This window comes from Oncorhynchus mykiss, chromosome 5, assembly GCF_057628025.1.
Source record: "Oncorhynchus mykiss isolate SJ-2025 chromosome 5, ASM5762802v1, whole genome shotgun sequence".
Classification (NCBI taxonomy): domain Eukaryota; kingdom Metazoa; phylum Chordata; class Actinopteri; order Salmoniformes; family Salmonidae; genus Oncorhynchus; species Oncorhynchus mykiss.
This window is the reverse complement of record NC_143026.1, coordinates 22,396,777-22,423,549: the sequence shown is the minus strand read 5'-3', so window position 1 is coordinate 22,423,549 and position 26,773 is coordinate 22,396,777. Positions and strand designations below refer to the sequence as shown.

Here is a 26,773-nt window from a genome sequence, read left to right as displayed (position 1 = left end):
CTATTTTACGGTCTATCTGGTCATGCTATTGATGCTCAATACTCCTAGATCACATACTCACATAGCTCCAATACTCGTTAATGTCATGGTGTAACGGCAGATTTCTTCGTCTGAAGAGGTGTAGCAAGGATCGGATAAATACGCAGCGTGGTAAGTGTCCATGTTTTAATAGAAAAGACTGAACACTATGAAGTACAAAAACAATAAAGTCAATATAAACAAACCGAAGCAGTTCCGTGTGGCACTGACACAGGAAACAAACACCCACAAACCAACAGTGAAACCCAGGCTACCTAAGTATGATTCTCAATCAGAGACAACTAACGACACCTGCCTCTGATTGAGAACCATACTAGGCCGAAACAGAAACCAAACATAGAAAAACAAACAGACTGCCCACCCCAACTCACGCCATGACCATACTAAATAAAGACAAAACAAAGGAAATAAAGTTCAGAACGTGACAGTACCCCCCCAAAGGTGCGGACTCCGGCCGCAAAACCTGAACCTATAGGGGAGGGTCTGGGTGGGGGTCTGTCCGCTGTGGCGGCTCTGGCGTGGGACGTGGACCCCACTTCACCACAGTTTTTGTCCGCCTCCTCAACCGTCCCCGTGGCCTCTTATGAGCGGCGACCCTCGCCGCTGACCTCCGACTGGGGACCCTAGCCATGGGTCCCAAATGGACAGGAGATTTCGGCAGCGCCGGACAGGCAGGAGACTCCGGCAGCTCCGGAGTTAAGGGCGATTCTGGCATCGCCTGGCTGACTGGCGGCTCCTGGCTGGCTGACGGCTCTGGGGACTCCTGGCTGGCTGGCGGCTCCTGGCTGGCTGGCGGCTCCTGGCTGGCTGATGGCTCTGGCGGCTCCTGGCTGGCGGGAGACTCTGGCGACTCAGGACAGACGGGAGACTCCGGCGGCTCAGGACAGACGGGAGACTCTGGCGGCTCAGGACAGACGGGAGACCCTGGCGGCTCAGGACAGACGGGAGACTCTGGCGGCGCTGGGCAGGAGGGAGGCTCTGGCGGCGCTGGACAGGCGGGAGCACCTGTAGGGAGAAGACGGAGAGAGAGCCTGGTGCGGGGGGCTGCCACCGGAGGGCTGGTGCGTGGAGGTGACACTGGATAGACCGGACCGTGCAGGAGCACTGGAGCTCTTGAGCACCGAGCCTGCCCAACCTTACCTGGTTGAATGCTCCCCGTAGCCCGACCAGTGCGGCGAGGTGGAATAGGCCGCACTGGGCTGTGCTGGCGAACCCGGGACACCATGCGTAAGGCTGGTGCCATGTATGCCGGCCCGAGGAGACGCACTGGAGACCAGACGCGTAAACCTGGCTTCATGGCACCTGGCTCAATGCCCACTCTAGCCCGGCCGATACGAGGAGCTGGAATGTACCGCACCGGGCTATGCACACGCACTGGGAAAACTGTGCACTCCACCGCATAACACGGTGCCTGCCCGGTCCCTCTCTCTCTCCGGTAAGCACAGGAAATTGGCACTGGTCTCCTACCTGGCTTCGCCACACCCCCTGTGTTCCCCCCCCAATACATTTTTGGGGCTTCCAACCGCGCCGCCGTGCTGCCTCCTCATACCGGCGCCTCTCTGCCTTCGCTGCCTCCAGCTCTGCTTTGGGGCGCCGATATTCCCCTGGCTGTGCCCAGGGTCCTCTCCCGTCTAGAATTTCCTCCCTAGTCCACGAGTCTTGTGTTCGCTGCTGCTGCTGCCGCCCGTTACCACGCCGCTTGGTCCTCTGTTGGTGGGTGTTTCGGTAACGGCAGATTTCCTCCTCTTCGTCTGAAGAGGTGTAGCACGGATCGGATAAATACGCAGCGTGGTAAGTGTCCATGTTTTAATAGAAAAGACTGAACACTATGAAATACAAAAACAATAAAGTGAATATAAACAAACCGAAACAGTCCCGTGTGGCACTGACACAGGAAACAAACACCCACAAACCAACAGTGAAACCCAGGCTACCTAAGTATGATTCTCAATCAGAGACAACTAACGACACCTGCCTCTGATTGAGAACCATACTAGGCCGAAACAGAAACCAAACCTAGAAAAACAAACAGATTGCCCACCCCAACTCACGCCCTGACCATACTAAATAAAGACAAAACAAAGGAAATAAAGGTCAGAACGTGACACATGGTGATTGGGCTTTCAGGATAACATATAGGAATCTGAATGTGTGTAGAGAGTCTAAATGTCCACAGATAGTTATAATGATGAAAAAACTCAGTAGTGGAAAAAGTATGCTATGGTCATACTTGAGTAAAACTAAAGATACCTTAATATAAAATTACTCAAGTAAAAGTGAAAGTCACCAAGTAAAACGCTACTTGAGTAAAAGTATGTAAGTATCTGGTTTAAATGTACTTCAGTACAGTGGTGGAAAAATAACTAATTTGTCATACTTAAGTAAAAAGTTAAAGTAGATGCTATACATCAAATTCATTTTATAAAGCAAACCAGGCATCACAGTTTTCTTTTTTCTTTCCTTTTTTTATACAAACAGATGGGCACACTTCAAAACAGACATTTATAAATGCACTATTTGTGTATAGTGAGTCCGACAGATCCGAGGCAGTAGGGATGACAATGGGTTATATTGGTAGGTGTGTGAATTGGACCATATTTCTGTCCTCCCTGAGCATTCTAAATGTAAGGGAGGGAGCGTTATTTATAATAATGGTTACATGGAGATAATCTGACTTCTGAAATGAAAATGGATGGCTCTCCCTTCAGCAAAATATATTTGACCTAAATTCTCCCTGAATGTGTCAGGGGTGCGTGAATGAGGACCCAAAAGCGAATTAACAAAACAGAGTTTCTTTAATTACGAAACACATGTAGGCTCAGATGGACAGGCAGATTCCGACAGGACAGGACAAGGTTAGATGAACTGGCAGATTCCGACAGGACAGGACAAGGTTGCAGCAAACACGACGATAGTCTGGTTCAGGCATGAGAAACACAAACGAGAATCCGACAAGGACAGGAGCAGGAACAGAGAGAGATATAGAGACCTAATCAGACGGAAAAAGGGAACAGGTGGGAAAAGGGGTGAACGAGGTAGTTAGAGAAGACAAGGAACAGCTGGGGGAAAGAGGGGAAGAAAAGGTAACCTAATACGACCAGCAGAGGGAGACAGGGTGAAGAGAAAGAACAGGAACAAGACACAACATGACAATACATGACAGTACCCCCCCACTCACCGAGCGCCTCCTGGCGCACTCGAGGAGGAAACCTGGCGGCAACGGAGGAAATCATCGATCAGCGAACGGTCCAGCACGTCCCGAGAGGGAACCCAACTCCTTTCCTCAGGACCGTACCCCTCCCAATCCACTAGGTACTGATGACCACGGCCCCGAGGACGCATGTCCAAAATCTTACGGACCCTGTAGATAGGTGCGCCCTCGACAAGGATGGGGGGGGGGGGGGGGGAAGACGAGCGGGAGCGCGAAGAACGGGCTTAACACAGGAGACATGGAAGACCGGGTGGACGCGACGAAGATATCGCGGAAGGAGAAGTCGCACTGCGACAGGATTAATGATCTGAGAAATACGGAACGGACCAATGAACCGCGGGGTCAGCTTGCGAGAAGCTGTCTTAAGGGGAAGGTTCTGAGTGGAGAGCCAAACTCTCTGACCGCGACAATATCTAGGACTCTTAGTTCTACGCTTATTAGCGGCTCTCACAGTCTGCCCCCTATAACGGCAAAGTGCAGACCTGACCCTCTTCCAGGTGCGCTCGCAACGTTGGACAAAAGCCTGAGCGGAGGGGACGCTGGACTCGGCGAACTGAGACGAGAACAGCGGAGGCTGGTACCCGAGGCTACTCTGAAAAGGAGATAGCCCGGTCGCAGACGAAGGAAGCGAGTTGTGGGCGTATTCTGCCCAGGGGAGCTGTTCTGACCAAGACGCAGGGTTACGAAAAGAAAGACTGCGTAAGATGCGACCAATAGTCTGATTGGCCCGTTCTGCTTGACCGTTAGACTGGGGGTGAAAGCCGGAAGAGAGACTGACGGAAGCCCCAATCAAACGGCAAAACTCCCTCCAAAATTGAGACGTGAATTGCGGACCCCTGTCCGAAACGACGTCTGACGGAAGGCCATGAATTCTGAAAACATTCTCGATGATGATTTGTGCCGTCTCTTTAGCAGAAGGAAGCTTAGCAAGGGGAATAAAATGAGCCGCCTTAGAGAACCTATCGACAACCGTAAGAATAACAGTCTTCCCCGCTGACGAAGGCAGTCCGGTGATAAAATCTAAGGCGATGTGAGACCACGGTCGAGAGGGAATGGGAAGCGGCCTGAGACGGCCGGCAGGAGGGGAGTTACCGGACTTAGTCTGCGCGCAGACCGAACAAGCAGCCACGAAACGACGCGTGTCATGCTCCCGGGTGGGCCACCAAAAACGCTGCCGAATGGAAGCAAGCGTACCCCGAACGCCAGGGTGGCCGGCTAACTTGGCAGAGTGAGCCCACTGAAGAACGGCCAGAAGAGTAGGAACGGGAACGAAAAGAAGGTTCCTAGGACAAGCGCGCGGCGACGGAGTGTGAGTGAGTGCTTGCTTTACCTGCCTCTCAATTCCCCAGACAGTCAACCCGACAACACGCCCCTCAGGGAGAATCCCCTCGGGGTCAGTGGAGGCTACTGAAGAACTGAAGAGACGAGATAAAGCATCAGGCTTGGTGTTCTTAGAGCCCGGACGATAAGAAATCACGAACTCGAAACGAGCGAAAAACAGCGCCCAACGAGCCTGACGCGCATTAAGTCGTTTGGCAGAACGGATGTACTCAAGGTTCCTATGGTCAGTCCAAACGACAAAAGGAACGGTCGCCCCCTCCAACCACTGTCGCCATTCGCCTAGGGCTAAGCGGATGGCGAGCAGTTCGCGGTTTCCCACATCATAGTTACGTTCCGACGGCGACAGGCGATGAGAAAAATACGCGCAAGGGTGGACCTTGTCGTCAGAGAGGGAGCGCTGAGAAAGAATGGCTCCCACGCCCACCTCTGACGCGTCAACCTCGACAACGAACTGTCTAGAGACGTCAGGTGTAACAAGGATAGGTGCGGAAGTAAAACGATTCTTGAGGAGATCGAAAGCTCCCTGGGCGGAAACGGACCACTTAAAGCACGTCTTGACAGAAGTAAGGGCTGTGAGAGGAGCTGCCACCTGACCGAAATTACGGATGAAACGACGATAGAAGTTCGCGAAGCCGAGAAAGCGCTGCAGCTCGACGCGTGACTTAGGGACGGGCCAATCAATGACAGCTTGGACCTTAGCGGGATCCATCTTAATGCCTTCAGCGGAAATAACAGAACCGAGAAATGTGACGGAGGAGGCATGAAAAGTGCACTTCTCAGCCTTCACAAAAAGACAATTCTCTAAAAGGCGCTGGAGGACACGTCGAACGTGCTGAACATGAATCTGGAGTGACGGTGAAAAAATCAGGATATCGTCAAGGTAAACGAAAACAAAGATGTTCAGCATGTCTCTCAGGACGTCATTGACTAATGCCTGAAAGACAGCTGGAGCGTTAGCGAGGCCGAAAGGAAGAACCCGGTATTCAAAGTGCCCTAACGGAGTGTTAAATGCCGTCTTCCACTCGTCCCCCTCCCTGATGCGCACGAGATGGTAAGCGTTACGAAGGTCCAACTTAGTGAAAAACCTGGCTCCCTGCAGGATCTCGAAGGCTGAAGACATAAGAGGAAGCGGATAACGATTCTTCACTGTTATGTCATTCAGCCCTCGATAATCTATGCAGGGACGCAGAGACCCGTCCTTCTTCTTGACAAAAAAAAAACCTGCTCCGGCGGGAGAGGAGGAGGGGACTATGGTACCGGCGTCAAGAGCTACAGACAAATAATCTTCGAGAGCCTTACGTTCGGGAGCCGACAGAGAGTATAGTCTACCCCGGGGGGGAGTGGTTCCCGGAAGGAGATCAATACTACAATCATACGACCGGTGTGGAGGAAGAGAGGTGGCCCTGGACCGACTGAACACCGTGCGCAGATCGTGATATTCCTCCGGCACCCCTGTCAAATCACCAGGCTCCTCCTGTGAAGAAGAGACAGAGGAAACAGGAGGGATAGCAGACATTAAACATTTCACATGACAAGAGACGTTCCAGGAGAGGATAGAATTACTAGACCAATTAACAGAAGGATTATGACAAACTAGCCAGGGATGGCCCAAAACAACAGGTGTAAAAGGTGAACGAAAAATCAAAAAAGAAATGGTTTCGCTATGATTACCAGAGACAGTGAGGGTTAAAGGTAGCGTCTCACGCTGAATCCTGGGGAGAGGACTACCATCCAAAGCGAACAAGGCCGTGGGCTCCCTTAACTGTCTGAGAGGAATGTCATGTTCCCGAGCCCAGGTCTCGTCCATAAAACAGCCCTCCGCCCCAGAGTCTATCAAGGCACTGCAGGAAGCTGACGAACCGGTCCAGCGTAGATGGACCGACAAGGTAGTGCAGGATCTTGAAGGAGAGACAGGAGTAGTAGCGCTCACCAGTAGCCCTCCGCTTACTGATGAGCTCTGGCTTTTACTGGACATGAAGTGACAAAATGACCAGCGGAACCGCAATAGAGACAGAGGCGGTTGGTGATTCTCCGTTCCCTCTCTTTAGTCGAGATGCGGATACCTCCCAGCTGCATAGGCTCAGCACCCGAGCCGGCAGAGGAAGATGGTAGTGATGCGGAGAGGGGGGCAACGGAGAACGCGAGCTCCTTTCCACGAGCTCGGTGACGAAGATCAACCCGTCGCTCTATGCGAATAGCGAGTTCAATCAAGGAATCCACGCTGGAAGGAACCTCCCGGGAGAGAATCTCATCCTTTACCTCCGCGCGGAGACCCTCCAGAAAACGAGCGAGCAAAGCCGGCTCGTTCCAGTCACTGGAGGCAGCAAGAGTGCGAAACTCAATAGAGTAGTCTGTTATGGATCGATTACCTTGACATAGGGAAGACAGGACCCTGGAAGCTTCCTCCCCAAAAACAGATCGATCAAAAACCCGTATCATCTCCTCCTTAAAGTCCTGATACTGGTTAGTACACTCAGCCCTTGCCTCCCAGATTGCCGTGCCCCACTCACGAGCCCGTCCAGTAAGGAGAGATATGACGTAGGCGATACGAGCAGTGCTCCTGGAGTAAGTGTTGGGCTGGAGAGAAAACACAATATCACACTGGGTGAGGAACGAGCGGCATTCAGTGGGCTCCCCAGAGTAACACGGCGGGTTATTGATTCTGGGCTCCGGAGATTCGAAAGCCCTGGAAGTGGCCGGTGGATCGAGGCGGAGATGGTGAACCTGTTCTGTGAGGTTGGAGACTTGGGCGGCCAGAGTCTCAACGGCATGTCGAGCAGCAGACAATTCCTGCTCGTGTCTGCCTAGCATCGCTCCCTGGATCTCGACGGCTGAGTGGAGAGGATCCGAAGTCGCTGGGTCCATTCTTGGTCGGATTCTTCTGTCAGGGGTGCGTGAATGAGGACCCAAAAGCGAATTAACAAAACAGAGTTTCTTTAATTACGAAACACATGTAGGCTCAGATGGACAGGCAGATTCCGACAGGACAGGACAAGGTTAGATGAACTGGCAGATTCCGACAGGACAGGACAAGGTTGCAGCAAACACGACGATAGTCTGGTTCAGGCATGAGAAACACAAACGAGAATCCGACAAGGACAGGAGCAGGAACAGAGAGAGATATAGAGACCTAATCAGAGGGAAAAAGGGAACAGGTGGGAAAAGGGGTGAACGAGGTAGTTAGAGAAGACAAGGAACAGCTGGGGGAAAGAGGGGAAGAAAAGGTAACCTAATACGACCAGCAGAGGGAGACAGGGTGAAGAGAAAGAACAGGAACAAGACACAACATGACAATACATGACAGAATGCTTGAAATAAAAAGTGACCCTCCCCTATACCCAAAATAAGAATTAAACAATGTGGACAGCAGAGAACATGTCTACCTTTTGCCCTCACTTCATGGACAGACCAGAGCCTTAGATATGCAGTTTTAGGTTTTCAGTTTTCGTCTTGTAAGTATTAAATTGCCATGGAGAGGTTTTTATAGCGTATAAGGCTGCGGGCCAGAAGTTGTGGGTTTGCAGACATCCATGGACAAGAGTAGAGGTGGAAAGATCTCCTAGTAGTAAAAGCATAGTAAAAGCATTGCATGAATCTATCATCATATTTGCAGGTCCATGAAATAAATAAATTTTATAAACAGTTCATGCAATTCTACATAATTTGACATGTTAGCAGTCTTTTTTTAATGCCACACAAATTACCAAAATTATAGGCTAACAATGGACAGAGGTAGACCTATGTGTTCATCTGACAGGCTAATAATGGACAGAGAGATAGGCCTATGTGTTCATCTGAAAGGCTAATCATGGACAGAGGTAGGCCTATGTGTTCATCGGACAGGCTAATCATGGACAGAGAGATAGGCCTATGTTTTCATCTGACAGGCTAATCATGGACAGAGGTAGGCCTATGTTTTCATCTGACAGGCTAATAATGGACAGAGGGAGGCCTATGTGTTCATCTGACAGGCTAATCATGGACAGAGAGATAGGCCTATGTGTTCATCTGACAGGCTAATAATGGACAGAGCGATAGGCCTATGTGTTTATCTTATCATATTCCTCCAATGCCAAATCATGTTAGTCTTGTTTGCAACAAAACTGGCCCTGTATGCAAATAATTAAATCTGAGACTTCATTTGGAATCTGAGCATGGTATTTTCAAGTTAGCCCTACCTTTCACAACACAAGTGCTAACCTAAAAGCTGCCTGGGTTTAAACATCTTCTATTGTACAGAAAGTGAATAGCTTAAACAATTGATAGTGACAGAATTAGATTACTTCCCAAGCAAAGTCAATTTTTTTGTCTCCTTGGCTACAGCAGGTTGTAGCTCAGCCTCTGAATGTCAAAGAATTGAAACAATGATATTGCCACGTCTTTCTCTGCTATTTTACAGCTTGTTTCTAGTATCGCAGACAAAAGCATTGTTATAGAGTACTTTATATAATCGGATCAGTTTATATAAACTATATATATATATTACTATGTCATACCCTCTCATACCCCCCCAATTCCAGTCTCTTCACTGACATGAAGGTTGGCTGTTTTTAAAGAGTGCATGGTGGGTGGAGGAATTGACCGACAAAATCTATGGATATAGGAGCCTATAGCCTCATTTCATCTGTCAAACCGATAGGCCTACCTATTATTTCTTTAATTAGAAGAAATAGGCTCCAATACGAAGCCCTCTATAATGAATTATTCCTACTCTAATTTTCCTACTTTCAGCACCATGAGCTGTCCATTTCCAATTGATTGTGCCGCGGCTGCTGCTTCAAGTTTCAGCACCACGATGTAAATGACTGAAATCTGACTTATTGTGAGGTCAATTACTGTGATAAATACATCATGGGCAAGAAACATTGTTTTTAATCGAAACTATTATAGTAGTAACAAGCTATCAAAGTTGACCGGTCCTCCTTATCACCTGCGCCTTCTCCTCAAACTGAACAGAACATAAGCTATAGGCTATTTGGAAGAAACCTTTGACTCCTGAACTGACAGCGTAGTCATACACAGCACAGCCATTAGTTAGGCTGCACACACAAAAAAAGTTGGATGTGTAATGCAGCCTAGTTGTATTTACACCGTCTCAGCAGCTATCTTATAAATATAACTGTGCTCTGTGCTTCTCCGAGCATGCACTTCGTAGCCTAAAGCCTATAGGCTGTGGATCATTTAATAGAGACCGCACTAAATCGCCTTTAGACGCACTTGATATTGCACACACAGCGGAGAATCAGAAATGAGGGGCGGCATCGGGCACACATCCATATATAGCCTAATAAGCAACTCATTCTAAAACTGAAAAATATAGACATTTCATCAATTACAAATGACATTACCCTCCCGTTCGCTGTGCCTGCAGGCTTTACTCAGGCTTACTGTCTTCTGACAAATTACTGTACAGCTGTTAAAAAATAATTACCTAAATACTACCTAGAAATACTGTGGTGAGAAATATGGTACTGAGAAACGGCACATGCTTAAAACTGAAGTGCTGGGAATGCCCCGGCATCATAGTTGTTGTTTATGTTCATATGTCTAAATAAGATATTCATTGTTCAGAATAGATATCATTATAGTGTATGCACTTCCAACAAACTTCACAGAGTAAACACTACACACGGGAAAACACACACACACACACACACACACACACAAACACATACAGGCTATAGGACTGCTCTCACCAGCTGTTCAACTCCCATGGGAGGGTGTTTAGTGCCCCAAAACATCACAGCAACTCGACATGACAAATTTGATTCGACATCTCTGGATGATTTCCTTGCCAGGAAGATACTGTTTAAACCCTAAACTCCAAGGGCTAAACACACACACACACAGTCACAATCTGACACACAGTCACACACTGACACACAGTCACATAGTCACACTGACACACATGCAGCCATTTTACAGCTAGGTGATGACTGAATCAGGGTTTATGTCTGTTTTTGTTTCCATTTATTTTTATTCATGTGAAAAGAAGAGGTGCAAACTAGCAGTGTGACTGTGATGTTATGTTACATGTATTTCTGTCTGTGACGTTCCTTTCTGTTGCCTTGGTGCCCCATGATACCTCACTCTGTGCTGTTGTAGATGTGCTGTTGTAGAGGAGTGTTTAGTAGGCTGATGCATGTTGCTGGCCAATTTGACACACGCACACAAATGCACACACACACACACACACAAAACATAGACAACAGGTGGTTAGGACTGTATGAGTGATAACATACAAAATCATCAACTAATGTGTGTTTGAACACTTATCATCATGCATTTATGAATGTTGTGTGTGTGAGTGTGTGTGTGTGTGTGTGTGTGTGTGTGTGTGTGTGTGTGTGTGTGTGTGTGTGTGTGTGTGTGTGTGTGTGTGTGTGTGTGTGTGTGTGTGTGTGTGTGTGTGTGTGTGTGTGTGTGTGTGTGTGCATAATCACCACCCTAAGTGTGTTTGACCTCACTAATGATCACACATATACAGGGACCCTCACATAGATTACAGGTACAACAAACACAGACATCTAATGACCCTACAGTGTGCTGGACATGACTACAAGATATCTGGAAAATGGATCTGGTCTGTGTGTGGAGGTGGTGGGGGGGCGTGCTTTTCAGTGTGTCTGCTTTTCAGTGTGTCTGTGATTCAACTGATTGTTGAACTGAATGATAATTTCTCTCATTCTGAAAATATTTTCTTTGAGAAATATTTCTGTCTGCTCCGGAATATGATTGTTCAGAATGGTCTCTGGATTCCAGGGTAACCGTTACCATAGCTCGTTATTGATGTTGTGAGGTGATTCATGTCTCTGAGCCGATGGCCAATCAGTGGATAGTACAACCTGTAAGCATCACCCTCTAGAACTTCTCTAACGAGTCCAGACACTCTATTTTTTAAACCTTTTATTTTTTAAACCTTTTTAGAACCTTCTGTTCTCTGATCTGTGTAGCAAGCCTCAAGCAGATGTAGCCTGTCTGTGGCAGTAATGTTCTGTAAATGTGTTTGAATACAAGAGTCCAACCTGTATCTCTGTGGTTGTCTGTTCTTTCTAGAACTAATAGATCAACATGAGTCAAGAGAAACTTGAGCTCTCCTCTCTCATCACCTATCCTCTCCTCCCCTCTCCTCTTTCATCTCCTATCCTCTCCTCTCTCATCTCCTATCCTCCCCTCTCCTCTCTCATCTACTATCCTCTCCCCTCTCTCTCCTCCCCTCCCCTCTCATCTCCTATCCACTGCTCCCCTCTCACCTCTGCTCTCCTCTCCTCTCTCCTCATCTCCTATCCTCTCCTCCCCTCTCTCCCCTCCACACTACTCTCTCATATCCTATCCTCCCCTCTCCCCTCCTCTCTCCTCATCTCCTATCCTCCCCTCTTCTCTCCTCATCTCCTTTCATCTCTCCCCTCTACTCTCATCTCCTATCCTCCCCTCTCCCCTCCTCTCTCCTCTTCCCATCTCCTCTCTGTCTCTGTTGCTTTTTTTTGCTGTAATGTCACATAAGGTCAGAGGAGGATGAGAGAGGGATGAAGTGATGAAGAGAGGAGTCAGGGCTTAGAGAAACAAGATCATAATGTCTGAGAGATTGTTGCCACCTGCTAGTTTTTGTTCCCTCTCTTATGTAATTGCTGCAGATCTGAGAGACTCCTGGGAGCAGATTACAGTGCCTGTGGAGTAAGTGTGTGTGTGTGTGTGTGTGTGTGTGTGTGTGTGTGTGTGTGTGTGTGTGTGTGTGTGTGTGTGTGTGTGTGTGTGTGTGTGTGTGTGTGTGTGTGTGTGTGTGTGTGCGTGCGTGCGTGCGTGTGTGCGTGCGTGCGTGCGTGTGTTTGTGTGTGTGTTAGGGTGTTACTCTATCCTCTTTGTGTGTTCTGGCCCTGATATTTATATACATTTCAGTGGTCCTGAGAGAGAGAGAGAGAGAGAGAGAGAGAGAGAGAGAGAGAGAGAGAGAGAGAGAGAGAGAGAGAGAGAGAGAGAGAGAGAGAGACAGAGAGAGAGAGAGAGAGAGAGAGAGAGAGAGAGAGAGAGAGAGAGAGAGAGAGAGAGAGAGAGAAACCTAACCTCCCCCTCCCCTCCTCCTTACTCCCTTTCCCCCTTCCCTCTCCCCTCCCATCCTCTTTACTCCCTTTCCCCCTCCCCTTACCCTCCCCTCCTCCTTACTCCCTTTCCCCCTCCCCTTACCCTCCCCTCCTCTTTCCTCCCACTCCCCTTACCCTCCCCTCCTCCTTACTCCCTTTCCCCCTCCCCTTACCCTCCCCTCCTCTTTCCTCCCTCTTCCCCTCCCCTTATCCACCCCTCCTCTTTTCTCCCCTTACTCTCCCCTCCTCTTTCCTCCCATTCCCCCCTCCCCTTATCCTCCCATCCTCTTTCCTCCCTCTTCCCCTCCTCTTTCCTCCCTCTCCCCCTCCCCTTATCCACCCCTCCTCTTTACTCCCCCTCACCTCCTCTTTCCTTTCTCTTTCCCCTGGCCCCACACTCGGCTCTCTCCTCATTTATCTCTTGATAACTCATCCATTATTCATTATTTTATTTTCCTTCCAAATAAAGACAGAAAACATCAGAGATGCGCCAGACTAGTACCTTATTTATACTCTCTATTTATATTCTCTCGCTCCATAAATACCATAGCAACACCATGGGGGAGACACACACCTACACTCTCACTATCATACACACCAGTTGGCTGGTAGAACCTTAATTGGGGATGATGAGGTCGTAGTAATGCTTGGAACTAAATTAATGGAATGGTATCAAACACATTGTTTGATACCATTCCATTCACGCCATACCAGCCATTATTATGAGCCATCATCCTTTCAGCCTCCTGTGATGCACACACATACACACACACACACAAAACCATGTGCACAAGCAGACACAGGCATGCCCACAAACTCACACACACTGCCAGGTGTATATGCCAACCACTAGTATCACATCTCTTTTATAACTTTCTCTCTCTGTCTGTGCTCTGTGTGTTGGTGACTGGGGATCTGGGCAGGAGACATTCACACAATGCAACAACAAAGATAACTGCACACAATGCCACAGCAAAGATAACTGCATAGCAACTGTGTTAACACAATACAGATACACACACACATACACACTAACACTCAAACTGTCCCTACACTACGGTGGCCCTCGGCTGATATGTGAATTAATATTTGTCCCTTTGGGCTCAATGAGCTGAGAGCAAACATACCATATAGAAGATACAGAAAGCGGGTTTCCTATCTCTCTTCCTCATAGAAGAATCGAGACAGCCATAGTAAGTGTACAGGTAACTGCCAAAATAATGGAAACACGAGAAATGATGGATACAAAGTATATTGAAAGCAGGTTATTCCACACAGGTGTGGTTCCTGAGTTAATTAAGCAATTAACATCCCATCATGCTTAGGGTCATGTATAAAAATGCTGGCCAGGTCATTATTTTGTCTCCATGGCTATGCCCCCATACGATGACAATGGCCCCATCCACCTGGCACGAGTGGTCACTGAATGGTTTGATGAGCATGAAAATTATGTTAGCCATATGCATTGGCTATCTCAGTCATCAGATCTCAACCCAATTGAACACTTATGGGAGATTATGGGTGACTGAGACTGCGTTTTCCATCAACAAAACATCAAATTATGGAATTTCTTGTGGAAGAATGGTGTCGCATTCCTCCAAGTTCCATACACTTGTAGAATCAATGACAAGATGCATTGAATCTGTCCTGGATCGTGGTGGCCCAATGCCCTGTTGAGTTGTTTTATGCTGGTGTTTCCTTTATTTTTCGCAGTTATCTGTAGCTTACTCCTGCTCCTATACTCCTCATGGTTCCTCCTGCTCCTCTGGTGGTGCAACACATACATCTAGTGGCCAGAGAAGGTTACTGCATGTCTGTTTAACTCTTCGCCTGTCAGTCATATGGACACCTCCATTCAGACTGATGCTCCATAACTTCCTCTGGTCTCCTGAGATTGAATCATTCAAGACAAGAAATTCCCACTGACTCCTTACTAAGTTTTGTTTCTTTGTTGCAATAATAGCCATAATAATAGCCATAATAATAGCCATAATAATAGCCATAATAATAGCCATAATAATAGCCATAATAATAGCCATAATAATAGCCATCTCAGGTGGTGGTTGTCATTGGGAGTCTGATTGTTAATGTGGGAGTAAATTCACAATGGATGTGTCATTCAAATCACTCATTATTAAAGGGTTTCTTTGAACTAATAAACTATGCATGACAATGAAAATAAATGAATTACTAATAAATCCTTCACTGTAGAGATACTTATATTTCAAGTTTCAACATAACCACTTATACAAATAGAAAAAATGACACTGCTGAAATAGTAAGACGACCACTTTTGATCTCACATTGTGAATGATTGTATTTGTCACATGCACCGAATACAACAGGTGTAAACCTTACAGTGAAATGCTTACTTACAGACCCTTAACCAACAACGCAGTTTTAAGAAAAAGAAGTGTTAAGTAAAAAATAGATAAGTAAAAAAATGTAAATAACAAATAGTTCAAGAGCAGCAGTAAAATAACAGTAAAATAAACAGCAAGGCTATATACAGGAGGTACTCTATCCTTCTCCTCCATCTCTCTATCCTTCTCCTCCATCTGTCTGCTTAACTCCCTCTCCATCTGTCTGCTTAACTCCCTCTCCATCTGTCTGCTTAACTCCCTCTCCATCTGTCTGCTTAACTCCCTCTCCATCTGTCTGCTTAACTCCCTCTCCATCTTAGTCTGTGAGATCATGATGTTCCTCTGTAACTCAGGCAGGATTATCTTCACCAGGTTTCTCTCTGCTTCAACTCTGGCCTCTCCTTCATAGCTTCCTCTCATCTCCTCAATCTCCTGTCTGTGTCTCTCCTCCCTCTCCCTCCTCTCATTATCTCTCTTCGCTCTCAGTCTCTTTAGCTTTCTCTCCATCTCCTCCCTCCTGACAGATTCTCTCTTCAGCTTCCTCTCCAGTTTTCTTTTGAATTTATGTAGTTCTGTCCTTGAGCTGTTCTTGTCTATTGATGTTCTGTATTATGTCATGTTTCATGTTTTGTGTGGACCCCAGGAAGAGTAGCTAATGCTTTTGCAACAGCTAATGGGGATCCTAATAAAATACCAAATGTTATTCTCTTCATCCCTCTCTTCGTTCACCTGTCTCTCCAGTTCAGTGGTTCTTTCACTGAGTGTTCTAATGTCTACCTCATGCTCCTGGATGTGGTATGACTTTCATTGTAACGTATAGTACTTCTGAATGAATGCCTTTAGAAGTTAATTTAATATGTGACCAAAGTCACCAGAGTGTAACTGAAGTGGGTCACAATGTATGAAACAATTCATAGCATCCTGTTGGTTATGATTATCATAAAGACAAATGAATTACAAAGACCAGACACCTCCAACAGCTGTCATTAACTTATTTATTATACTGAATTTACAAAATGAAAAGTAAAAGCAACACTTGAATAAACAGTATTGTACATTTATTTTATTTTTTGACGTTTTGAAAAGCGGTCCACTGTACACAAGGCTTTTTAAGTATAGAACCTTTTAAAAAACACCCAGAATCTGAAGTGGACTTTCCGGTGCCAGGGCACCGGAGTAAGGCGGACACAGTTTTGGACACAAGCCCTTTACTGCCACTGAGACGTAGGGAAATCAGCTTAGCCATAATAACACCCAGACTTCTAGTTGTACATGAGGGGGAATAGAGGGTAGAAAACTAACTGATAATAATCCACCATCTTGTGCTTCTACATGCTTATTATGTGAATGGTCCTACTACAGTCTATAGCAACTAAACATTGCTCTCTCTCAATTGTTCTAACCCATACACTTATGGTGTTTTAAAATAACTTACAGGTAACATTTAACAGGTGATTTCCACCATCCTTTAAATGGAGCCAAATATGGAGTCTTTGGAGAGAAATCAAATTACAATGTTTGATCTCTGTGGCCTTTCACCCAATATTCAGCTAGTCCCTGACCCTTGACTAACACTGAGATCAGAGATCACTCCAGGTTGTAGCTGCCCATAACCACAGATCTAGGATCAGATAAGCCTTCATCAATCTGAAGGTTAACCAGAAAGGTGATTATTAAATATGAACCTGTATTGTATCAATGGTTAGTGGAGACTTGGACCTCCTCAGAGATGATCCTGTCCAGGCATACAGCTCTCAGATCAGTCTCTGTGCAGTACAGAACACTAACATGCTTTATGGACAGCACTTTGTCCTGTTTAATCTTTACAAGGCATTCAAGGGTCCCATTCAGCTGGTCCCAAAGTTCAACTGTCATATCTTAAACGGTCATTTAGAAATAGCAATGGTCATCTAATGGTTATTTAAAGTTGAAATCCCCCCCGTTGGATCTGGTACCAAGTGAGGAGGATACATCTCACCGGTCCTTTGTTATCAAACCATTTCCACTAATGTCATTTTCAAACAAAGAGAAAAAAACACAGCTAACTGAATGGAGATACTTTACACATCATAAGGATAGGTTAAACATCGCTGTCGTCTAAACATGTCCATTAGTTGTTGTTGAAGAACACATGTGGGAGGGTTGGTGGAAAGAGAAGTTCTTTGAATGTTTTCCAATGAATTGCTTGAATATTTGATGAGGCAATGTAAAACACAGTGGTATTCTCTACCCGTCTACAGCATGACCTATTCCTATAGCAGACTATCCTAACCCTGACCCTCAACACAATCTAATTCAACAAATGGAAACAAAAAAATGTAAGAAAACAATGGTGAATTCAACTGCTAACATTAACATGGTGATTTGTAACTGTGACGACCAAGATATTTTTTTAAAGAACGCAAAACAATTAAATCAATCTCTTCGGTTTGGAATGGAATTCTTACAGAATCGAAAAACGTTCACCTTCTTTGTCATTGGATGATTGCAAGGTATCGTACAGGGCAGGGTAGATAGGAGAGTAATATAAATACTTCAGGGTTGAGTATAGCATTGCCCCTTTAAGAACAGAAAGAACAGTCCACAGTATTGACATATATGCCCACGCAGCCCTGGGTGTGGGAGGAGGTGAGAGGCCCACAGGCTTGCCTGAAGGGCCACCCCGCTCTCTCCCACATGGCTGGTAACAGAAGGCATGCTGAATTGAGGGAGGGTGTATATGGAAAGTCCCCTTGCCAGAGGATGGGGGAGGCCTTAAGGGGAGGGGCAGACATGGGGCTGTGGGATAGTTCCAGATGTTGGGGCAAATCAGTAATGTGGGGAAACAGAGCAAATACAGGAGCATTGGAGGGTAGTGTCGTGACAGGTTGGGGCAGCACAGGGCAGATAGGTCATGTTGAGGTCAGTTTAAGGGCAGCGGTGTTAGAAGGTCTTCCTGTGGATGGCCCGTGCTCTGTCCTCCTCATACTCCTTCTTACTGACCCACATCTTCTTAAAGGTGTCCAACGACGCCAGGATGGAGCCACTACACAGAACACAATAGAGGGAGGAGAGGAGAGAGGGATTAGGGAATAGAGAGATGTGAGAGTGAGTCTGTGTGTGGTGACCTCTTACCCGATCCACGTGGAGTAGAGCCTCTCCTGAGGGGCGGAAATCTGGACAGGAAACACAGAGAGACAGAAAGTCAGCAGGGACTTGCTGAGGAGACATCCTGTCCACACATGCTAAAAACAGACTCATATAGCAACATGCTGAGCTCTGGCCAAGAAGAGGTGAAAAGTTGGGTCATTAGTTACCATACCTTGATCTTCACGTCTTTGGGAGCGAGCTTCTTCACTTCGCTTAGTAACCTGTCCCCGAAGCCTGCAACAGAAAAGACTGTTAGCTAAGGAGCCTTCAACCACATGAGAAAACACCTTCACAACACACTAGTATTAGTTGTTGTTGGTCAGTGTGTGTGTGTGTGTGTGTAACCTTTGAGCAGTGTGGATCCTCCAGACAGTACGATGTTGGAGAAGAGTGTGCGTCGGAGATCCATGTCAGACTTCTGGATAGCGAAGGCCAGCACCTCGTGGATCCCCTCGCTCTCGTCTCCGATCAAGTCTGGCCTGAACAGCAGCTCTGGGGCGCGGAACCTGGCTGGACCAATCTGGACAGGGGCAGAGGTCAAAGGTCAGAGTTTGGCTCAACTGGGTGTCGAAGTGATGATGATGTTTGTAGTCCCTCAAAATAAAACAAAGGTGTGTGTGATGTTTGACTCACATCCAGCGTGCTACCGTCGGGGAGGGTGTACTGGGCCTTCTCGGTCTCCAGAGTCTCATCCTTCTGGGGGTTCAGGGACAGGTAGCAGGCTCTCTGAAGACAGAAACACACACATTACCAAGACATCCCTATTGACAGTAAGGCTGTCCAATATATTGAATTAATTAGATGAATTTGAATATATGTTTTTCTGCGATATTCCAAATGCCTGTATCGCATTTTGTCTTTATGAGCGTTTATGTCCGCTTGTTCTCGTGTTGTATTTTTGGTCCCGTCTCTTTTGCTCCTTCTGTGCTGTGTGCACCTCCCCATTTACACCAGAGATCTGTATGTAATGATGAGATGCACATCTCACCCCTAACAATGGGAGTCGTTGTCCCAAAGTCGGGTAGGCAGATGACAAACTTAGGTCCAAAATAAGCCCAAAGAAAATAAGCGGTTTCAAATCGCTATTTGAATTTGAGGTCAACAGAATCAGTCATATGGACACAAACACATTGAGACATTATTTAACTGTAATAAAGGACAAGTTAACCTTTCTGACGATACCCTTTGTATGTCTCAACTCCTCACATTGCGTACAGAGCAGACATTACTAAAACAGGAGTATCAATGAACATTGATTCTGGAAAAAGAAGGCTAAGTTTGTCGTGCCACATACCACTCGCAGCATTTTAGCCAAAGACTAATACTGTCTAGTCTGTGTTTTATAAATGTGCAATAAGCATAAAACGCAATTATATAAGGAATTGTCAACTCATGTCATTCTGAGAAATAAGGTAGACCACTTGATTTCAACATGTGAACAAAGTGGACAGACTAGCATGCTGTTCAAACAGTTGGAGACGGACAGCAGGGTGTGTTTATAACCATTCAACTGTTTTGCCTTGTTAGCTAGCAGATACATCTAAGTTGGCTTAAACTTGAAATATAAAATTAGCTGGCTAATCACTAGCACGTGGGCTGGAGAGATTGTTGATGAGACCTGTGTTAATGTCCTATAGCCTGCCTGCTATAAGAAGTTAGTCATTATTAGTGGATGTGCATGGTTCTGGGTACATTTGCAACAAAAGAGGGCAATTTCATAGACAGACTTGAAAGCTGGATCAGCGATTATAAAATGTTTAAAAAGCAGGTTGAATTATTTTGATAAAATAATTATTAGTGTGTCTTATGGTTGTGGAAGGCTTATATTTATCCTAGGTATAACTTCACACGCCCTGAATTCATTAGATTATTGCTGACTGTGTGAAATGCAGTGCATTTGACCTTTAATTGTACAACAATGCTTATTTAGAGAGAACTTAAAAATAAAAACAATTATAATAGAGATATATATTGTGAATCACCCATAAGTTTGAAAAAAAATTGAGATGTGATTTTTAGGCCATATCGCCCAGCCCTAATTGACAGCAATTCCTATTGAGCCCTTCATTTTCTTCTAGTTAGGTCACACACACACACTGTCCGTCCCTTACCTCTTTAATGGTGCGGACCACCTCAAACTCTGCGGAGGTATGGAAGTCATAGCCCTCCTTGCGTAGCAGCAGCCGGAGGTAACGGGACACGTCCCTTCCAGCGATATCCACCCTCATGATGGAGTGGGGAATGGCAAAGCCCTCGTAGATGGGCACCGCATGGGTCACTCCGTCGCCCGCATCCAACACCACACCCGTGGTACGCCCTGTCGCATAGCTGGACCAGAGAAAGGGCCGTGAGTATAACAAACACACAGAAGCGTGCCTGCACACACTAACACACACGGTATGTACACAAACACACAAACAGTGTAGCGTACTCACAGACTGAGGACTGCCTGCATGGAGATAAAGAGGGCGGGAACGTTGAAGGTCTCAAAGAACACCTCAGCTGCCTTCTCCCTGTTCTTACTGGGGTTCAGAGGGGCTTCAGTCAGCAGGACAGGGTGCTTGAGGGGAAGACAGATCTAGTTAGCATGCGAGCCAGAAGGCTGAAAATCCCTTTCTTAGTCATACCAGCTCCCTTGTCTGTTAAATACTTTTCACACACTCACAACATCCATAATTTTTTATACAATTCAATAAATCAAGAAGCCTAACATTTACAACAATGGTTAACGGTTCACACATTGAGGAGATTAGAGACAGGAAAAGGGGAGGAGGAGAATAAGGAGATGAGAGGAGAGCCCACCTCCTCTGAGAAGGTCTGCAGCTGTTCCTTAGAGTAGACATACTGCCAGATCCTCTCCATATCGTTCCAATCCTTCACTATACCATGCTCCATAGGATACCTTACTGACAGCAACCCTCTGTGCTCCTGGGAGGGAGGGATAAGAGAAGGGTTAGAGGCTTGTTGAAACTGGCCCCTTCATAGTGTGTGTGTGTAAGGCTATGGTATGAAGCCTACCTCTGCTTTGGGTCCAATGAAGAGGTCCCCCTCCAGGGCTCCTGCCATCACGCGCACGTGCTTGGGACGGCCCACACTGGATCACACACAGCAGAACACAACACAGTTAGAAACAACCCCACAGATGTTATCGATCTGAATCACAGCTGTGTCTTATTGATGTAGGATAGGTACAAATAAAGGAGGTCTTACTAGTTGGGGAAGCAGTATTTGGGGATCTGGTCTCCAGCAAAGCCAGCTTTGACAACACCTGAACCCTGGGGAGAGACAGATGGAGGTAGAGGGAAGAGTAGGAGAGGTAGAGGGAAGATTAGGAGAGATAGGACAGGAGAGAAAGTTATTCATATCAAGCTATGACTACTTAAGTTGTCTGTCCCAACCCACCACAATTAACACTCCTTGTGTGTGTGTTGAGTCATAAGACACAGCCTGAGGCAGCGGAAGGCATTATCCCACTCTGTCTGAGACATCACACACATTACAGCCCCTATCTTCTGGGTTATGGCAGCATCACTGGGCTTTAACATGCCTAGTGTTTCCTTCCTAGAAGGGTTTGAGTAAAACATTAGCCCATGAAAGGCCCCTGGGCTCATGACAGGGCAATGAAAGGCCTCTGGGCTCATGACAGGGCAACAGATGACACAGGTAGTATTATGTTGACAACAACACAACAGTTATCACCTGCAAGGTCCGATACACTCATTCATGTCCAATTATCTAGCATATAAGCTCATTTTGGAATTAAGTTTTTTATTTCTAGTGTGGTGCGCATAATCAGTGACAGGTGGCGATAGCTAACGCTGCTAGCTAACTTCTTTCTCGGCCAACGCATTTCGCATAGATGGCTAGCCGTTCGCAAGGTGGGGTTTGTGTATCTAGCCAGTTTTGCAGCTAGTTACCTAGCCAGTGTTGCAGCTAGTTACGTTAACTGTAAATGTATCATATAAATCTAGTTAGATAGTTATTCTTCCAGAACAGAACATATATGGAGACGATACAGGCAAAACAGTGTTTGGATGAAAAATAACAACGTCAGCTGATTCTGCAGCACACACAGCAACATACATATTTGACAAAGAGACATTCTACTACACGAGGTGCACGTGGAAAGAGGTGGCTAAGCGCAAGTGGAATATATTTATGAATAATAAGCTAGTACAATGTATTCAGTAATGTCAGCTATCAAAGCACAGCTAGAACAATAAGAAGATATTTCACCGGATGTATAAATGTGAATCATCCGCTTGGCGTTTCCACTCACTACCGAATATGGTAGTGAGAGGAAGCCCAGTGGCGAGCAGTGGGAGAAGATGGATTTTGGCCAACATTATGCAAATGTCCTCATAGATGAAACATTTGATCTCAATACAGTTTTATTTTCCCAAAACTAGAATATGTTGTAGACTAACCCTTTGCCAAAGTAAAAAAAAAAGTGGCGTTTAGAAGGGGTGCAAAGGCGAATTGAGTTATTGCACACGCGCACTTCAGAATAGGCATTCCCTGACGGAAATATGCAGATGTATGCTACAACAGGCCGATAGGATCTCGCTAGCTCGTACTCGGCTCTGCCCACCTCTTTCCTTGTTCAGCCCACTATGACTTTGTTTCCATTGGACACGACAGGCTGTGGCCTATCTTGGTTTAGATATAAAAATCTTTGATCAAAACCTCCAACACAACACTAGCTAGCTAACCTCCCTGGCTAGTCGTTAGCTAGGCAAGGGTGTGGATGAGTGACATCATACTTACATTATCGATCACAACCGGCTGGTTAGCTATAATGTCATAGGACTCCATGACGAACTAATTGTTTAAGATATGATTCTATTAATCCTTTGATACAATCTTGCCTATTTGATATTTTAATCATGTAAATAACGCCCTGTCACTCTGCTCTCAGACCACTGGTCGCTGCTGCTTGCGTTGATCACAACCCAACCCAGTAGGTATGCGGTTGTCTCTAGAGTAGACTGACAGTGGCAACACCCAATGGAAATACTGCCAGCTGGAGCCCACGTGCTCGCTGTCAACCCCAGATTTAGGGTTGTGAGCTTGTGCACTGTTTTTGCCGGCTTGCTTTTCCATCATCATAATCATTATTATCATCATCACCATCTTTATGAATAAATGTACCTTCAGCTAAATAAACTTTCCCCCTTTACAAGATGAATAGATGAGCATCAGAGAGGGTGGAAACATAATGTCTATTACATTATTATGTGCATGTTTGGGAAATCATGGGCAATTATTAGTGAACAGAAATTATGTATGTTTTATTTGTCTGTAAATTCCACAACATCCAAAAATGTTCAAGTTGGAGAAAAAACATGTATTTGCCTTTAAGAAAAAGTGTCTGTAAACCGGAAGGACTGTTTTGTATTTTTGTTCGTCCGTAGGACAGGCAGTTCGAATATTTTGTATAAATCAAAACTCCTTTATTGTCATCCAACTAGTTAAACATTTTACTGTAAAGCTACTTCGGGATTTTTATATAGAGGTATTGTCGAGGTAAGAAACCACTGTCATTATTCAACAACAACTTAAAGTTATGAATTCTTCTAATCTATAGTTAGCTAGCTAGGTAGTTACGTACCGGAGGTAGCTAGTATGGCTACTCTTAACACTTGCCCGTTAGCAAGTATCACAAAGCGATTAAAACTTATGAATGGCAAATTGTATGGACATGTCATTTTCTGATCCAACTAAAACATAGAAAATATGCATCACAGCATTAACTATAGCTAAGATTAGTTTGCAGTGGTCACTGGGGCATGTAATTTAGCCAAGGCCTTTGTAGCCAGTTACAAGTTTGACCGGAAGTGAGTTTGTGAAGCAACCTAATACAGGCAGTTAGTAAATAAATGCTGTCTATATTTTAGCCAGATGTAGAGAAAGTGAAATAATGTGTGTGTAGGTCTTGCCTGGCTGGCCCATGGTGAGACGGGGACCTAGAGGAACTGAACAGACACAAGATGGCCTGTGTGGAGGAGCCCCCTGAGAAGTAAGTAAGTGTGTGTGTGTGTGTGTGTGTGTGTGTGTGTGTGTGTGTGTGTGTGTGTGTGTGTGTGTGTGTGTGTGTGTGTACGAGCATTAACCTGTGTCTCCCAGGCACTGCTGGGTGTGTTTTGCGACAGAGAGAGAGGATCGCGTGGCAGAGTGGGTGAGCCCCTGCAGATGTAAGGGCTGTACCAAGTGGATCCACCAGGCCTGTCTGCAGCGTTGGCTCGATGAGAAGCAGAAAGGAAACAGTGGAGGAGCCGTCAGCTGCCCTCAGTGTGGCACAGAGTACCGCATTGTCTTTCCCAAAATGGGTAACTAACACACACACTGCATCATCTTACCCAAGGTGGGATATAGAACAATCACACTACACACCACAATGAAAGCTCTATTCTGTAGCTTTCATGTCCAGGTGTGTCAGTTAGTTCATGGCTGTCTATATATGTTTGTCCCCCCCACCCTCCAGGGCCGTTGGTATACTTCCTCCAGCAGATGGACAGTGCTCTGTCACGGGCCAGTCCATTCACTGCTGCCGGTGTGGTGGTGGGGACAGTCTATTGGTCAGCTGTCACCTATGGAGCTGTGACTGTCATGCAGGTACATACATGCCTCTTGACTTCTGACCACTGAACCTTAACCCTGTCATACCTGTTATACCCTTGACCTCTAACCCATAACTAACACTAACTACTCACTAGTTCAGTAACTAGTTCAGTGAATCCATTGCAAACAACAATGCAACTCAAAACACAAGAGTCCCAGTTCACCTCTTTCCCTCCCTCTTTCTCCAGGTGGTGGGCCATAAGAAGGGCTTGGATGTGATGGAGAGAGCAGATCCTCTGTTCCTCCTGATGGGTCTACCTACCATCCCAGTGATGCTTGTCCTGGGCAAGATGATCCGCTGGGAGGACTACATACTGAGGCTGTGGCAGAGACACTCCTCTAAACTACAGCTGCTATTGCCAGGTATACATGCATGCATACATACATACAGTGGGGCAAAAAAGTATTTAGTCAGCCACCAATTGTGCAAGTTCTCCCACTTAAAATACTTATTTTCCACCATAACTTGCAAATAAATTCATTAAAAATCCTACAATGTGATTTTCTGGATTTTTTTCTCCTCATTTTGTCTGTCATAGTTGAAGTGTACCTATGATGAACATTACAGACCTCTCTCATCTTTTTAAGTGGGAGAACTTGCACAATTGGTGGCTGACTAAATACTTTTTTGCCCCACTGTACGTACATACATACATGCATACAAAAGTGAGAAGACAGGTTGTCTGCCTGGGTTATGTCTGTCTGTCTGTCTGAGGTATGGTTAACTCTAGAGGTTTAGTAAACGTTACAGCATATAGTACATTCTGCAAATGAAATGAATTTAACAAAACAATTTTTAACTATTCCTCTCTTCCCCTCCCTCCCAGGTATAGGTCGTCCGTTGCCCCGTGTGCCAGCTGATGGGGTTAATGGAGGGGACCACCTGTCAGTGTCTCGTACTCTGTGTGGAGCTCTCATCTTCCCCTCTGTAGCCAGCCTGGTGGGACGACTGATCTTCGGCAGGGTACCCTCATCTCTGCAACGCACCGTTCTGGTGAGGGGAGAGTGTATTTGTATAGTATGTCTCAAGGCTGGGGTAGCATTTGTTTTATGTTTATCTCTCGCTCTCCTTCTCTGTGTTGTAGGGTGGTATAGCATTTGTGGTGATGAAGGGAGTGTTGAAGGTGTATTTCAAACAGCAGCAATACCTCATTCAGGCCAACCGCCACATCCTCAACTACCCCGAGAGAGGGAGGGATGGAGAGACGGAGGGACGGAGCGAGGGAGGAGAAGACGACACAGAGGACAGCGGAAATGAGTGAATGCAAGACTCCCCCTCCCCAACCTTAACCCCCCAGAATCCTCTGTTCCCAATCGCAATGTAGTTTTATTTTACTCAGACAAGGGGTGTGTTTAGGAGGTGCATTACATTTCCAAAAAGAGAACTTGTCCAATAGGAATGCAATTGTTAGTTTTTTTCTCCCATTTGTCTCCTGAATGCGACCCAGGTCTTCTATTTGCATTGTAAGATATCCACCCAACCATGACTGTATGTGTGAGCGTGTGTGTACACTGTAGAGCCCATGCTATTTTATTTGCCTGTATGAATGAATTGGCTAATAAAGTGATTTGATTGCTACATTCTGCATTCTCTCTGTTTGATGTGATTGATTAGGATCCCCATTAGTCAACTCCTATGGCGACAGCTAGTCTTACTGGGGTCCAACATAAAGCAAAAAAGACAGACAAAATACTTTACAAATTGCATACATTTAAAAACAACATGTAGTGTATGTGTGCATCTAACAGTTCCACATACATGTCAGTACATACATCAAGGAGGTCACATGAGGGAGAGGCGTTGTGCCCTGAGGTGTTGCTTTATTATAATTATTTTTAAACTGGTTTGCTGTTCACCTGCGCTATATAAGATGGAAGGGAGAACTCATGACTGTATAATACTCTACATTTCCTTGAATTTGTTCTGGACCTGTGGGGACATGTCTAGTGGGGTAAGAGTGTGTGTGTGTCAGTGCTGTGTGTAAGTTGAC

General features: G+C 45.9%; 2 protein-coding genes and 1 long non-coding RNA gene across 3 annotated transcripts in view; 2 read left to right on the top strand and 1 right to left on the bottom strand.

Moving 5' to 3' along the window:
- Positions 1-26,773, top strand: part of LOC149983201 (uncharacterized) — a 192,424-nt gene that overhangs the window by 113,658 nt on the left and 51,993 nt on the right. The window lies entirely within an intron of this gene.
- On the bottom strand, positions 16,014-23,107 carry LOC110523429 (beta-centractin). Its single transcript, XM_021602110.3, has 11 exons — positions 22,929-23,107; positions 21,372-21,436; positions 21,180-21,255; positions 20,964-21,089; positions 20,597-20,721; positions 20,273-20,489; positions 18,795-18,887; positions 18,507-18,681; positions 18,334-18,395; positions 18,147-18,187; positions 16,014-18,057 (listed from the first exon to the last, which is right to left on the bottom strand). Exons 1-11 carry the CDS (start codon positions 22,974-22,976, stop codon positions 17,955-17,957), a joined length of 1,131 nt encoding a protein of 376 aa, XP_021457785.1. The 5' UTR covers positions 22,977-23,107; the 3' UTR covers positions 16,014-17,954.
- Positions 23,630-26,361, top strand: march5 (membrane-associated ring finger (C3HC4) 5). The gene is given in 7 exon segments (NM_001164066.2): positions 23,630-23,687; positions 24,094-24,180; positions 24,288-24,490; positions 24,646-24,776; positions 24,971-25,145; positions 25,610-25,776; positions 25,868-26,361. Coding segments are annotated over 6 exon segments (882 nt in total). The 5' UTR covers positions 23,630-23,687; positions 24,094-24,151; the 3' UTR covers positions 26,045-26,361.